The sequence below is a fragment of the Amphiprion ocellaris genome, chromosome 21 (genome assembly GCF_022539595.1).
Source record: "Amphiprion ocellaris isolate individual 3 ecotype Okinawa chromosome 21, ASM2253959v1, whole genome shotgun sequence".
Taxonomy (NCBI): domain Eukaryota; kingdom Metazoa; phylum Chordata; class Actinopteri; family Pomacentridae; genus Amphiprion; species Amphiprion ocellaris.
In genome coordinates, this window is record NC_072786.1 from 22,058,145 (window position 1) to 22,071,096 (window position 12,952).

Genomic DNA, 12,952 nt, shown 5'->3' on the forward strand with positions numbered 1-12,952 from the left:
TTGTAATAAACTAGAAACATAATTTAAGTGTTATTAGAGCTGCCTGAAAGATACCTCCAGCACTTAATGCTTGTTTTTTGGCTTTTGGACCAGAACATGAACTTAAAACACCATTATATTGGCAGGAATTTCACCCTACTAACAAGAGAACTAATCTGTCTACGTGCATTTTGTAGGCCTTTGCAACAGATTTCACGTGTTGTCGGTTGTGACAAACGGTATCAGATGTATAAAACGAAACCCCACCTGTGAAACTCCTCATCTGTCAGCCGGATGCAGTAGTTGTCCAGGATGTGGCGGAACTCTTGCTGCTGGATGCGTCCTTCTCGCTTGTAGTCAAACAGGCGGAACAGTCTGATCACAGCCCTCAGGTTGCCTCCGATCTGCAGGGTTTATACACAGTGATTGACAGCAACAGCAGCACTACACCTCAGCGGCGCCTGTGAACTCCTGAACCCAGCCGACTTGTGAGGCTCAGCTCAACGGAGCTTTCATCTCTGTGAACACAGTTATTGACACGCCTGCCTTGATCTGTGGAAGCCTGGGTCTGTTCCCCCAAGTGCTGACAACTTATGAGGTGGGAGAGAGCAAAGAGGAGATGCAAAGATCTCTGGTAGACAGATGAAACAGAAAGGAGGAGGAGGAGGGAGGGCACTGAAAAGGATTATAGGTCAGTAAAGTACTAACAGAGAGTTTTATGGTTCAGAGCAGCAGCTTGAGAAAGATGTGCTCATGTGGGTCATTACTGAAAATCAGAACATGTATTTACAGGATGCTGCAGTGACAGGAAAAAGAAACTCTTTGAAATTATCTGTATTTATGTATAATTTAGTGTTAGAGATCTTCAGCTAAGTCACAGTAAAACTACACTGCCAGTCCAAAACAAAAGCCACAACCTCTAATATTTCATTGGACCACCTTTAGCTCTGAGAATGACACACATTCGGCATGGCATCATTTCAATAAGCTTCTGCAATGTCACAGCATTTATTTCTGTCCAGAGTTGCATTCATTTTCTACCAAGATCATATATTGATGATGGGAGAGTTGGACAAAGTCTTCTCCAGAACATCCCAAAGTTTCTCAGTGGGGCTGAGGTCTGGACTCTTTGGAGGTCAATCCATCTCATGCTCCCTGATCCACTCATTCACAATGTGACCCCATGAATCCTGACATCATCATCTTGGAACATGTCCATGTCATCAGGGAAGGAAAAACTCCACTGATGGACAGACCTGGTCATTCAGTATATTCAGGTAGTCAGCTGACCTCATTCTTTGGGAACATAACGTTGCTGAACCTGACCAACCCCAGATCATAACCATAACCCCCACAGGCTGGTAGACACTAGCCATCATGAGGGCATCACTTCATCTGCCTCTCTTCTTACCCTGATGCCCCCATCACTTTGGAACAGGGTAAATCTAGACTCATCAGACCACATTTCTTCCTCAAAGATGATGGTTCTCCACTATCCTTCAGGTTTTAATAATGTGTTGGACAGTTCTTAACCTGAGTTTAGTAGTTTCAGAAATCTCCTTAGTTGTTTTCTTTGCTTGATGCAGGCCAATAATTTGACCTTTCTGTGACAGATTAACATCCTTTCCATGACCACAGGATATGTCTTCTGACACGGTTGTTTAAGAAATGAGAAGCTCCTCACTGCATCAGCTAGGGTTAAATAAGTTGTTGCAGCTGAAACGTAGTCATCACTGCAGTAATTATCCAATGGAAGGCTCTTACCTATTTGCTTAGTTAAATCCAGGTGGAGACTTTGTTTTTTTTGGACAGGGAGTGTATTTTAACAAGTGGCACACAAATCATTGCATTGTTTTTGTCCATATAGAAAACTTTCACAGTGTGAGCTGGGAAAAGTGTGAATTCACGGGATAATAATATAAATGAAAGCGGACTGGAGTCAAGAGTTAGCAAACCTCAGTGGTGAAACAAGACTGGAGATGTGGGTCAATGCTACTTTGACTGAACTGACTAAAGTGCAGAACAAAAAACAAAGGTCTTAAAAGAAATAATCAAGAGCTGTTGATTTGCATGAAGCTGAAAACAGTTCACACCAGATGATCTAAGAATACTGCTGAGGAAGAACGGTTCAGTAAAGAAGCTACTTAAAAACATTTGTCCATGTAAATAATTCTTTCAAACCCGAAAATGGTTTAGATATTCCTGTACACATTTCTCTTCTTTACTCTGTTTGGATCTGCAGTTTGAACCCACCACCTGAACCTCCTGAATAAAGACTTGAACAAACACTGTGAAACTACTCTCTGCTCCATAACATATTTTTTGCGTATTTTGAAACATCACCAAAAATAGTTCACGGAAATGTTAGAAATTGAAAAGACTTTTCTTCCAAGTTTTTGACCTTTTTGAAAACGAGATGAAGATGTGCTTCATGTGTGATGAAAATATTTTCTGTTGGAGTAATTTAGCCATGCGTGTATGAGCCAGAAAACCAACTGTGAAGAAGAAGAATCACACAGAAAGATCTACCCTGCAAGCTGACAGGATTGATTCTTCGTATTTATTACATATGAAACCCTAGAGAGTCTGAATCTGTTTTAAAATTGTCTGTGGTATTCTGCAGTTTCAAATTGGAAGTACACTACCGTTCAAAAGTTTGGGGTCAACCAGGCAATTTCATGTTCTCCATGAAAACTCACACTTTTATCCATGTGCTAACATAACTGCACAAGGGTTTTCTAATCATCAATGAGCCTTACAACACCATTAGCTAACACAATGTAGCATTAGAACACAGGAGTGATGGTTGCTGGAAATGTTCCTCTGTACCCCATGGAGATGTTCTATTATTAAAAAATTAGCCATTTCCAGCTAGAATAGTCATTTACCACATTAACAATGTCTACACTGGACTTATCATTCATTTAATGTTATCTTCATTGAAAAAAAAATGCTTTTCTTTCAAAAATAAGGACATTTCTAAGTGACCTCAAACAGTAGTGTATAAACTAACATATGGAGTTGACTGCTTAATTCATTTCTTGTAGTATTTAAAATCAGTAACATTTAATCGCTAGTATTTAAAATCACCATAATGACATGTCAACTAGGTAAAAACTGGATTTTCATTGCAGAAGATGTCTGAGTTACATTGTGTTTGTCTATAGTTGTGACTTATATTAAGATAAAATCACATTTTAAGATTAACTGGCGCAGAAAAGCAGTATCTGGTCAATCTTAAAGGCTGACAGACTTTTTCTTGCCACTGCAGCTACTCAGTACTAGACTGAAATCACTAAGAAAGTTAAAGGCCTGTCTCTATAGACACAATTTTCCACTGTTTATGCGCTGTTGAAAATAGATTACAGAAGTATGTTATGATCAAATTCACATGACAACTTGACAGCTCATTAACTGCTGTGCTAATAAGAGTGCTGAATTATAAAACAGGCTAAAGGAATACTGGCAAACAATTAAATTAAACCATCATGTTTCACTAAAATTCCATTAAAATGACCAGAAATGGGAGTAGTTCATAGGGAGGTAGCTTATTGAGGTTGTTGTCATTTTGCCTTAAATTATCTTTTGCTTTTAAATATGCAAAGCACATTTCATTGCCTCTACATATGAAATGTGCTGTAGAAATAAACTTGCCTTGCATCAAAGCCTTTAAAAGCAGAGTTTACACAAATGAAATACGTGTTCTATACAAAATATGCAACATACTTCTGTTAAATTGTGTTTTTATGTTCTTTGCTATGATTATCAAGAGTACTTTCACATTTCATAATCTAATACTGGCACTGCACATGACATTTTGTTGCTGCAGCTGACTATTTTGGTTATTTGAATGCAAAAACACCTTAATTTCACATTAAAAATTTGACTAAAGCTCATCAAAAAGTAACAATTAAAATCCACAACAGGCCCTGGTTTGCTGTGCTTACAATAATTTACTTAATGACCCTACAGACCACAGCAAGGAAAGGGAATAAAAAGAGAGTAGGATCACAGCCTGGTGACTCCAGCCACATGTATCTGCTTTATATAGTGGGTAGTGCAGACAGCCGTGTGGGCTGTAGGCCATTTAGGAACTGATAATAAATGATTCTAATGCTCATTGTGTTGAGGTTAGGAGAAATGCTCTGTCTCCCAAAAATTACAGTCCCATACAACTAAAGTGCCATTATGCTTTGAGGAAAACTTTTTTTTTTCTTCTGGATTCTATTTGTAACATATCACAAATACATTTTTAATCAACACATTCTTGCCATTTAAAAAGGAGAAAGTGTTGTGCTTTACAATAGCTCCTTCTCAAACAGCCCATATATTAGATGTGGTGAGACTCGTCACCCTGGTAACCCAAAAACAGAAAATCTCCAAACAAGTTGTAAAAGAGTCATATTTGAACCTAAAACATGATGTTTCCTAAACCAAATCATTCACATTTGATGACTTAACCTCACCAAACAAGTGAAAACTGAAAGTTTTAAAAAAAAAAAGTGAAAAATTAAATCTAAGAATCTTTAACAAATCCGTGGATTCAGACTATAAGCTGCATCACTGCGAAAATCTAATCACTTGGTCCTTGTGTCATTTCTGACCTTCCCTGAAAATTTCATCCAAATCTGTTTGTCTGTTTTTGAGTAATGTTGCTGACAGACAGACAGACAAATGTACGCCGATTGTCACATAACTCTGTGACTTTGCATGGAGGAGTAATGATTCCACACAAGACACAAAACCTCCATCATCCTGGATGAATGTCTTGTTGCTGATTTATACCTCCATCCTCCCATCTGCCTTTTTATGTGGACATTCTGATGAGTAATTCTTTCAAAGCATATATGAGAATGGAGTTTATCTGTAAAGGAACGTAATATGGGCGGAGATCTGTTTGGGTTGGGTTGCCAGGTTAGCGCTTTTGGGGGCATACAAAGGACCAACAACAAGTTAAGAGCTAGTCATGATGTTTTAGCTCACTGATGTAGCTGCAGCTAGTTATGAACTCTTGTTCCTTAAGTCCCCAACAGGGAATAGAAGGCAAATCAGTAGATGAGCGTACATCCGTTTAGAATGATGAGCAGTGTAGGATCAGAGCAGTGAGTAGCAACATGCATAAGGGGTTTGATGTGTGCGAGTTGGAGCCTCCACACACTCTGGGAAGCCGGATGATGAGGGTTTGGATCAGGTTGACATTGTTAGAGCTCAGTTGCAGTCAGTCAGCAAGTCTGAGCGAGAGGCCCAGCCAGGTCCAGCCAGGCCTGTCTTCCAAAGCCTGTGCCATGCACCAGCTCACTCTGTAGCTCCAGGGCGCCTCACTAACCACGCAGGAACAGGAGCACAGATACTAAATATACCCCCAGTGACTCTTGGGTAATCAGAGTCTTCTGTCGCCCAGAGAAGCCTCTGTCTAATTGCACTCTGATTAGACGAGCTGCCAAGTCTCTCAGTGAAAGACGTGGAGAGAGCCTCCCTCATGTGCTACACTGACATTGTCTCTATGCTACGGCACAAAATAGAGCAGCTGGAGCAAAAATATAGATGCTGACCTCTGAAATTCTACGGTTCACCATTTATTTAAAAGCACCGGATGAGGTGATGTTTCTACAGTACCAGATTTTCTTTTATTATCCTTTTAAACCACAAAGGGCTTTTTGTGCAGCAGTAAAACTTTAAAAATCTCCACTTTTTGTAATCTAACAACTTCAGCTACCGTGCAAGCCTCCTTACAAGCATAACAATTAGCCCCGCATTTACACCACCTTTCATTCTGCCAGAGTCAGGGGAAAGGGAAGAGGCGCTTCGCAGCAGCCTGTGCGTTTAAAAAAAGATCAAATGAAAGTGAATTTATTAAAGACAGATATAAATATGATTCTATCCCCTCGATCTCCTCCATCCCTCCCTCCCTCTCCAACTTAGAGGATTCTGTGCTAATTAGAAATGTGTTAAAATCACAAAGGAGGGAGAGAGGAGATCATACGGTATTAATGAACAGAGACAGAGGGATATCATCCAATCTCCGTCTCTATCTCCATCTCATCTCTCCCTCTGCACACACACTCCCCCTCTCTTTTTATCTGCCTTTGTTTCCACCTCTCCTCGATTCCCTTACAAACTTTGTTTCCCTTTCTTTCTTCCCCTTTTGTCTTTCAGCCCATGCCTCCCTCTGCCTTTTATCAGCAACAAATTCCTTGATTATTAAATTTTTAGCTCCATTTTCCCCCTCTTTGCTTCTCTCTTTTCCCCCTCTCTCCACTCCCCTGTCCTTCAGCGGTGCCAGCGCTCCATTAGGCAGCTGTGTTCTGGTTGGCGTGGTTGGAGGCCTGGCGCTGTGCCGTGCTCGGAGTGTCTCAGCAGCCCTCGCCCATCCGTCTGCCCGCCCAGCCCCATGGTCCTTAATTAATGAAAGCTCTGTTGTTTTTGTTTACCGGCCTGTTATATGCTAATCCAGCGAGCCCTGAGTGTGCGTGCCTGTCCTTCCGCCATGTCTGTGTTACCCTCTCAGCTGATTAGTATGAGCTCAATAGCCTTGACCCACAGGCAGGTCTGATGTTCCTCCTCCAAATGGCACATTTAAATGGTCAGTTCACTCAAATTACTAAAGGACATATTTCCCTCTGACACCCAGAGGCATTTGTCTATGCAGATTTGTCCAGGTATCCAGCGTCTGTGTCTATGCCAGTAAACTGGAAATAATTGCTTTTTTGTTCATTTATTTGTTGTTTGCTTGTTCTTTTTAATGCTACATGCCACACAAATACATTTTACTGACCTCTTTTGCATGTTGGGCAACTGGCAGTGGAGGCATTCAAGCCTCCTCTCCTGAATGACTTAAATAATGAGTAACTATCTTAGAAAATAACCTGTTCTATGCAAAGAAATAAAATCAAGTTGCAAGTCTGCATATACTATTGTTCAAAAGTTTTGGGTGACCCAGACAATTTCATATTTTCCATAAAAGCTCACACTTTTATTCATGTGCTAACATAACTGCACAAGGGTTTTCTAATCATCAATGAGCCTTTCAACACCATTAGCTAACACAATGTAGCATTAGAACACAGGAGTGATGGTTGCTGGAAATGTTCCTCTGTACCCCTATGGAGATATTCCATTAAAAATCAGCTGTTTCCAGTTTGAATAGTCATTTACCACATTAACAATGTTCTAAAATGTGTAATAGTTTTGTTGATCCACAGTGCAAAACACCAATTCAGATTAACTTTTCACTGGTGTGTTTCAGTCTTTAGCATATAATTTTATAATGTTCCACCCACTGTTTGGTGCTAAATATTACCTTTCTAACATGACTTTTTATCCAGTTCCCATGCACATTATGAACACATTAAGTAAATTACTGTAAAAACCAATAAAGGTGCAGATAAATATTTGCAAATCAATGCTAAAGATTGATGTAGGCATAATACAGAAGTCTCTCACCATCTGATAGAAAAAAAATTTCAACAAACAGGGAGTTCAGACAGTACTGAACTGATAAATTAAGAAATAAAATGAAGAGAAATGAATGTGTGCCATCATTGGATCTTTAGACTGCTTTGCTTAATTTAGCTGACCTGTTTAAATACAGGAAACACCTTCAGTGATTTGTTGAGCATGTACCTTCCTCAGCTGCTTAATTAGAGTGATGATTAATGACTAATGCGATGTGTTTGTGACTCCAGGCTCCCACCTCACCTGCAATTTTGCATTACACAAGTTCTGTTTGACTTGGGGGCTGCACAGTAGCTTGGTGGTTAGCACCTTGCAGCTAGAAGATTCTCGTCTTTATTTTATTTTATTTTATTATCCCTTATTAATCCCATGAGGGGAAATTCTGATTTTCGCATATCTCCCCAATTCAGAGTCAGAGCGACGGGTCAGCCACAGTGCAGCACCCCTGGAGCAGGAAGGGTTAAGGGCCTTGCTCAAGGGCCCAACAGTGGCCACATCGGGGCTTGAACATCTGACCTTCTGATCAGTAGTCCAGAGACTTGACCGTTGCGCCACCACTGCCTCCCCGGGATCTTTGCATGGAGTTTGTATGTTCTTCCTGTCCACGCGTGGGTTTTCTCCGGTCACTACAGCGTCTAAAAATGGGAGTGTGATTGTTTGTCTCTATATGTATCCCTGTGATAGACTGGTGACCTGTCCAGGGTGTCCCCTACCTTCACCCTAATGACTGGGTTTTGCTTTCTGCATGAACGAACCATGCGTAAATGAGACGCTTGGAAATCTGCTCGAGAGACCGTGTGTGACTTTATACTCCCAAACTGCAGGGGGCAGTGTATCACAAACACATGTCTACCTAGTCTGCTCTTGAACTAAACTAGAGTAGAACAAGTTTGCCATTGTTTACACCACTTACAACATGGCATTTTACCGAATAGCTGCATTTCCGCAGTTAGTTTTAATTTTACACCATCAATTGTTCATAACCCAGTTATCACAGTGATCTGTGTGATGAATCGTATAAATGCCTGGATTTCTGAACTTCTGCTGCTAGGAGCTCCTGTTCTTCCACCAGCTTACCGCGTATCTCCATCTGCGTAGTTAGAAAAATTTGGAGGTGTGCGACACGGAAATTTTCCGTGTCACGTGAGGGGGGCGTGGCTGCTAAAATGATGTAATTTGTCCCTCGGAGCCACACGGACCTCATGGATGTGGCAAGCATAAAACAAGCTTAAGTCAGCTGGGATAGGCTCCAGTCCCCAGCAACCCTAATTAGGATTAAACAGTATATAGATAATGCTGGATGGATGTTTGACTTGGCAGCATGTACAGAGACTATGGAAGGTCACATGTTTAAATCAGTAAACTTTTCCTGTATGGGTAAAATGTGCGTGAATTGAAACCTCGTGCATAAAACTCCCATGAAAGAGCAAAAGTTGAATCACAGAACCTGACAGGATGATAGCTGTGTCATAATAAATATGCAAGTGAAGCACCAGTCCTCACATGTCAACACTATCAAACATTTAGTGCCACAGACGACACTACATTTCTGTGTTTTCACTTAAACTGCGTCGACTTGTAAACAGTATGTAACGACAAGGCTGGAAAAGACACTGGAGCTCCGCCGCACTCGCTCCAACCTTTCCTGTCACTATGAATTATGGGAAGGAGACAAACAGAGAGATGGGATGGCTCTCTGAAGAGGAGGGATGAAAGGGGGAGACGAAAAGAGATGGAGAGTTGGAGGGGAATGAAGGGAGATCACAAACGGGAGCAGAGGAGGAGAAACAGCTAAGTGACAGAGGGAGCGTGAAGAGAAGAGAAAAGAGAGAAAAGCAAGAGGAGATGAGACAGCGATCATCACAGAGCAGAGGGATGAACTTTCTTTTGTCTGTCAATTAGAGGGCTAATTTCTCTCTGGTTGGGCTCCAGAGTGCCAGAGACAGGCGGCATTAAAGTGGAGCTCAGAGGGATAATAAGGGGCTCTGGGACCATTCTGCTGCTGTCGCTCCCTATCCAAACATTAGCAGTACAAAGGCTCTACATAACCTAAACAACATGGAGGGTCTACAAGAGGGCTTCCCAGAAATACTCATGCTGTGGCACCTGATAGATACAGATTAGACCACAGACCCACATTTGATGAAGATTTACCCCAGGGAATCCCCATATGGAGGATTCCTGCTGCTGTGTTGGTTTATTCAGGAACAATAAGGAGAGCTTCTCAGCTGAAAAAAAAACTGATTGAAAATTGCTGTTTGCACAGGGAGTAGGGCTAAAAAATAAATTTTTTGGGGGTGCACATGGATGGATGTAGCCCCTAGCTCTGAAAAGTGGTGCAACACAAACTCAATAAATGTGATTGATTCAATATATCAATTGGGCTTAATTGTTCTTTGCTTAGGACACTCTGACCAAGAAGTTGTTCTTGTCCTCAGTCCAGTTGGCCATTTCTCTGATAAGAAATATTTGGCTCAGTAGGGTCCACTGTTTGTCATATTTACTATCAGCATACTGATGGGGTTAGAAGATTTTAACAAACACTTCGGATGTCTTTAAATCCCTTTAGAATTACATTAAAGTGCATTACAATGTGTTTTAAAAACATGTCTAAACTATTTCTATTCAGTGTCAGGTTTCTGATAAAGTGTTCACTATTAATTTGTTTTGTATTCTGTTTTTCCTTTCATTTTTTTGTCATAGGACTTACAAAGGATTGTGGAAGAAAATAAAAATGACTGACAGTGTCTCAGATAGAGAAGAGGACTTCATCAATCTGTTTACAACATTAGGTCAAAAATATAACAAGAAAGGCATTCAGAGAGCGTAGTACTCCACCAAGGCTGCTCAATCATTGTATGACTTCTGACAAAAGAAATCTTTAAAAAGTTTGTGATCCGCAGCGGGGGATTTGTAGTAGGATCACAATCATGTGATCGTCAGCAGGCAGCTGACATAGTGTTCACTTGTTGTCATGGTTACAATGACGCACATATCACATATCATCAATAAATTTAAATTTTAAAAAACAGGATTACCAAACAGGAATCTGTAAAGGCCGCGTTTGTACAGCTGATCTGTGACTGAATTATTTCAATATTACAACATGAAATTGTATAGTTATACAATGTTCAAGCTGGTGAACTCCAGTTGTCATGAGCAATGAGAGTGAGTGAGTGGAGAGAGAAGCAGGACATAGATCTGCATTCTCCAGAGGAAGCAAAGCTATAGAGGTACATCTGAGTCATTTTAAGGCAGCTGGGGACTATTTTCAAGGAAAAAAAACTTGTAAATATGGAACCTGAAAATACTGATTTCAAGGCTTTGCTTCTCAACAAGCCACACGTACAGAAGTCTGTATCAGAGTGGACAAGTTTCTGTTTTGAAAAGTTTAGAAACTGATTAATACTTTCAAACGGACGTGTTCATCTGTTCAGCTGCTACGATCAGGCAGATGCTTTCATGCACGAATTGTGTTGAAAGAATTCCAAATCCAACTCATTTAAACTTCTGTCTGTGTCGTGATGGATCCGTGTGTTATTTTTGTCATTTTAATCCCATCTTGAGATAATCTCTGTGTGTCTGAATCAGGCCTTGTGGAAAGACGCTGGACTGAATTACCCTCTGTACTTAGTTGGCTCTAAGACAGTGGAGAAATAATGATTTAGTAATGCCAAAACACAATACGTACTTCAGTAAGTCTAAAGTGTTGTCTCTGTCTGTGGATATGTAATCAAGCCTCTCCTGGTGTTCATTGTTTCTTCACCTTCGCTGTGAAGTTATGTGACGATTGCTGCTGGTTTGTCTGTTAGCAACATTACTCAAAAACGGACGACTGGATTTGGATGAAATTTTCAGGGAAGGTCAGAAATGACACAAGGACCAAGTGATTAGATTTTGACAGTGATGCAGCTTATAGTCTGGATCCACAGATTTGTTTTACATTTCTGTATCATTGCAAGATAGCAACACAGCGTCACTGTAACCATGACAACAAGTGAACGCTACATCAGCTGCCCGCTGACGATCACATGATTGTGATCCTACTACAAATCCCCCACTGCGGACTACAAAATGTTGAAAGATTTCATCCGTCGGAAATGATACAATAACTGAGCAGCCTTGGAGGAGTCCTGACCTCTCTGGGTGCTTCTCTCGTTTCGCGTGTTTTCTTATGCACTGTGTGTTGTCAGATTTAACTCCACAGTGACTAAAACGATCCAGCAGAGGAGATCAAGGCACAGATGGAGTTAATAAGCAGTTTAGAAACATCCTTCATTCAACCCTTGGATGGCTACTTCAGTAACAGTGTGAGTGTGTATGCAATTGCGTGTGTGTTGCAGTGATCTTAATTGAATATTGATAAGTGAGGCGAGCACACGGTGTAAACAGCTGTGACTGGTACTTCATCATATGTGTGTGCATCACTCATTATCAGGCCCAGCTGCTCCTCCGAGACGAGCTATCAGAGAGTGACCGCACACATGCACACACACACACACACACGAGACACACACACACACACACACACACACACACACACACACACACACACACACACACACACACACTCATGCAGACACACACATACTTATTACAGTAATTGACAAAAAATTTTGACAGAGATCAAAGTCACCAAAACTGAACACTGCAGAGCGGGATTCCCTGGCGGCTTTGTTGTTTGTTCAGTAAACAGTTCTCTGAATATTTGAGTTATTCGTCACAACTTTCTGTGAAACAGAGCCTCTTCTCGTCCCTCAGAGGGGTCGCTACCTGGTTAGGCTGACATCTTCATCCCATTGCTGTGACAGCAAACCCAATGCCTTAGTAACAGAACAGAAGTCAGATGCAGCGCGTTTATGGGATGGATATAGAAATCAGAGGTGTTTACTTGTATGGATGCATGTAGGCACTGCAGTTGCATCACAAGTCTCCTAGCAACCAAACAGTTGATACCATGGTGGAGGTCCATTAATTTGTGCTTGAATAACAGCCAACTATGCTGATGTAAGAAAGACCAAACAGTTATTTTCAGAAGGAACATTGTAAGCAGCAACATAGGAACAAAACAGGTGCAGTTAGTGTGACCAGTAACAGCTGTCATTCAGTACAGGATGTCCTGACTTACTGAAAGCAGCCTGACATCTGTGGTCATAACAGCTCATGGGGCTAAAGCTGCCAATGGTCCCAGTCCTGTAGGTTGAGACCTCACTGTGCTACAGACTGTGCAACATTAGCTCTTGAATTTAGCTAATTTCTATAAATCTATTTATCGTATTGAAATGTTGATATTTCAAGTCTACAAATTGTTCTGGGTTTTTTTTTGTGTTCCCAAGCAACTGTCAAACACGACGACATGTAAACCAGGGGAAATGAGCAAATTCTGGAATTTGAAAACAGTAGACAATTTACCTATTAAATTAGTTATATGATTAATTAATTAGCGAAATTGTTGTTGATACAGAGGAAGCTGAAAGGAGATTTGAAGTGCAGGGTGGCCCCATGCCTGACACCACTG

General features: G+C 40.9%; 1 protein-coding gene across 1 annotated transcript in view; it reads right to left on the reverse strand.

Moving 5' to 3' along the window:
• The window catches only part of efcab6 (EF-hand calcium binding domain 6), an 82,998-nt gene that overhangs the window by 58,137 nt on the left and 11,909 nt on the right, over positions 1 to 12,952 (reverse strand). Inside the window, exon 5 of the mRNA XM_055006864.1 lies at positions 247 to 383. Coding sequence (XP_054862839.1) covers positions 247 to 383 — 137 coding nt within the window. The remainder of the gene's footprint in view (positions 1 to 246; positions 384 to 12,952) is intronic.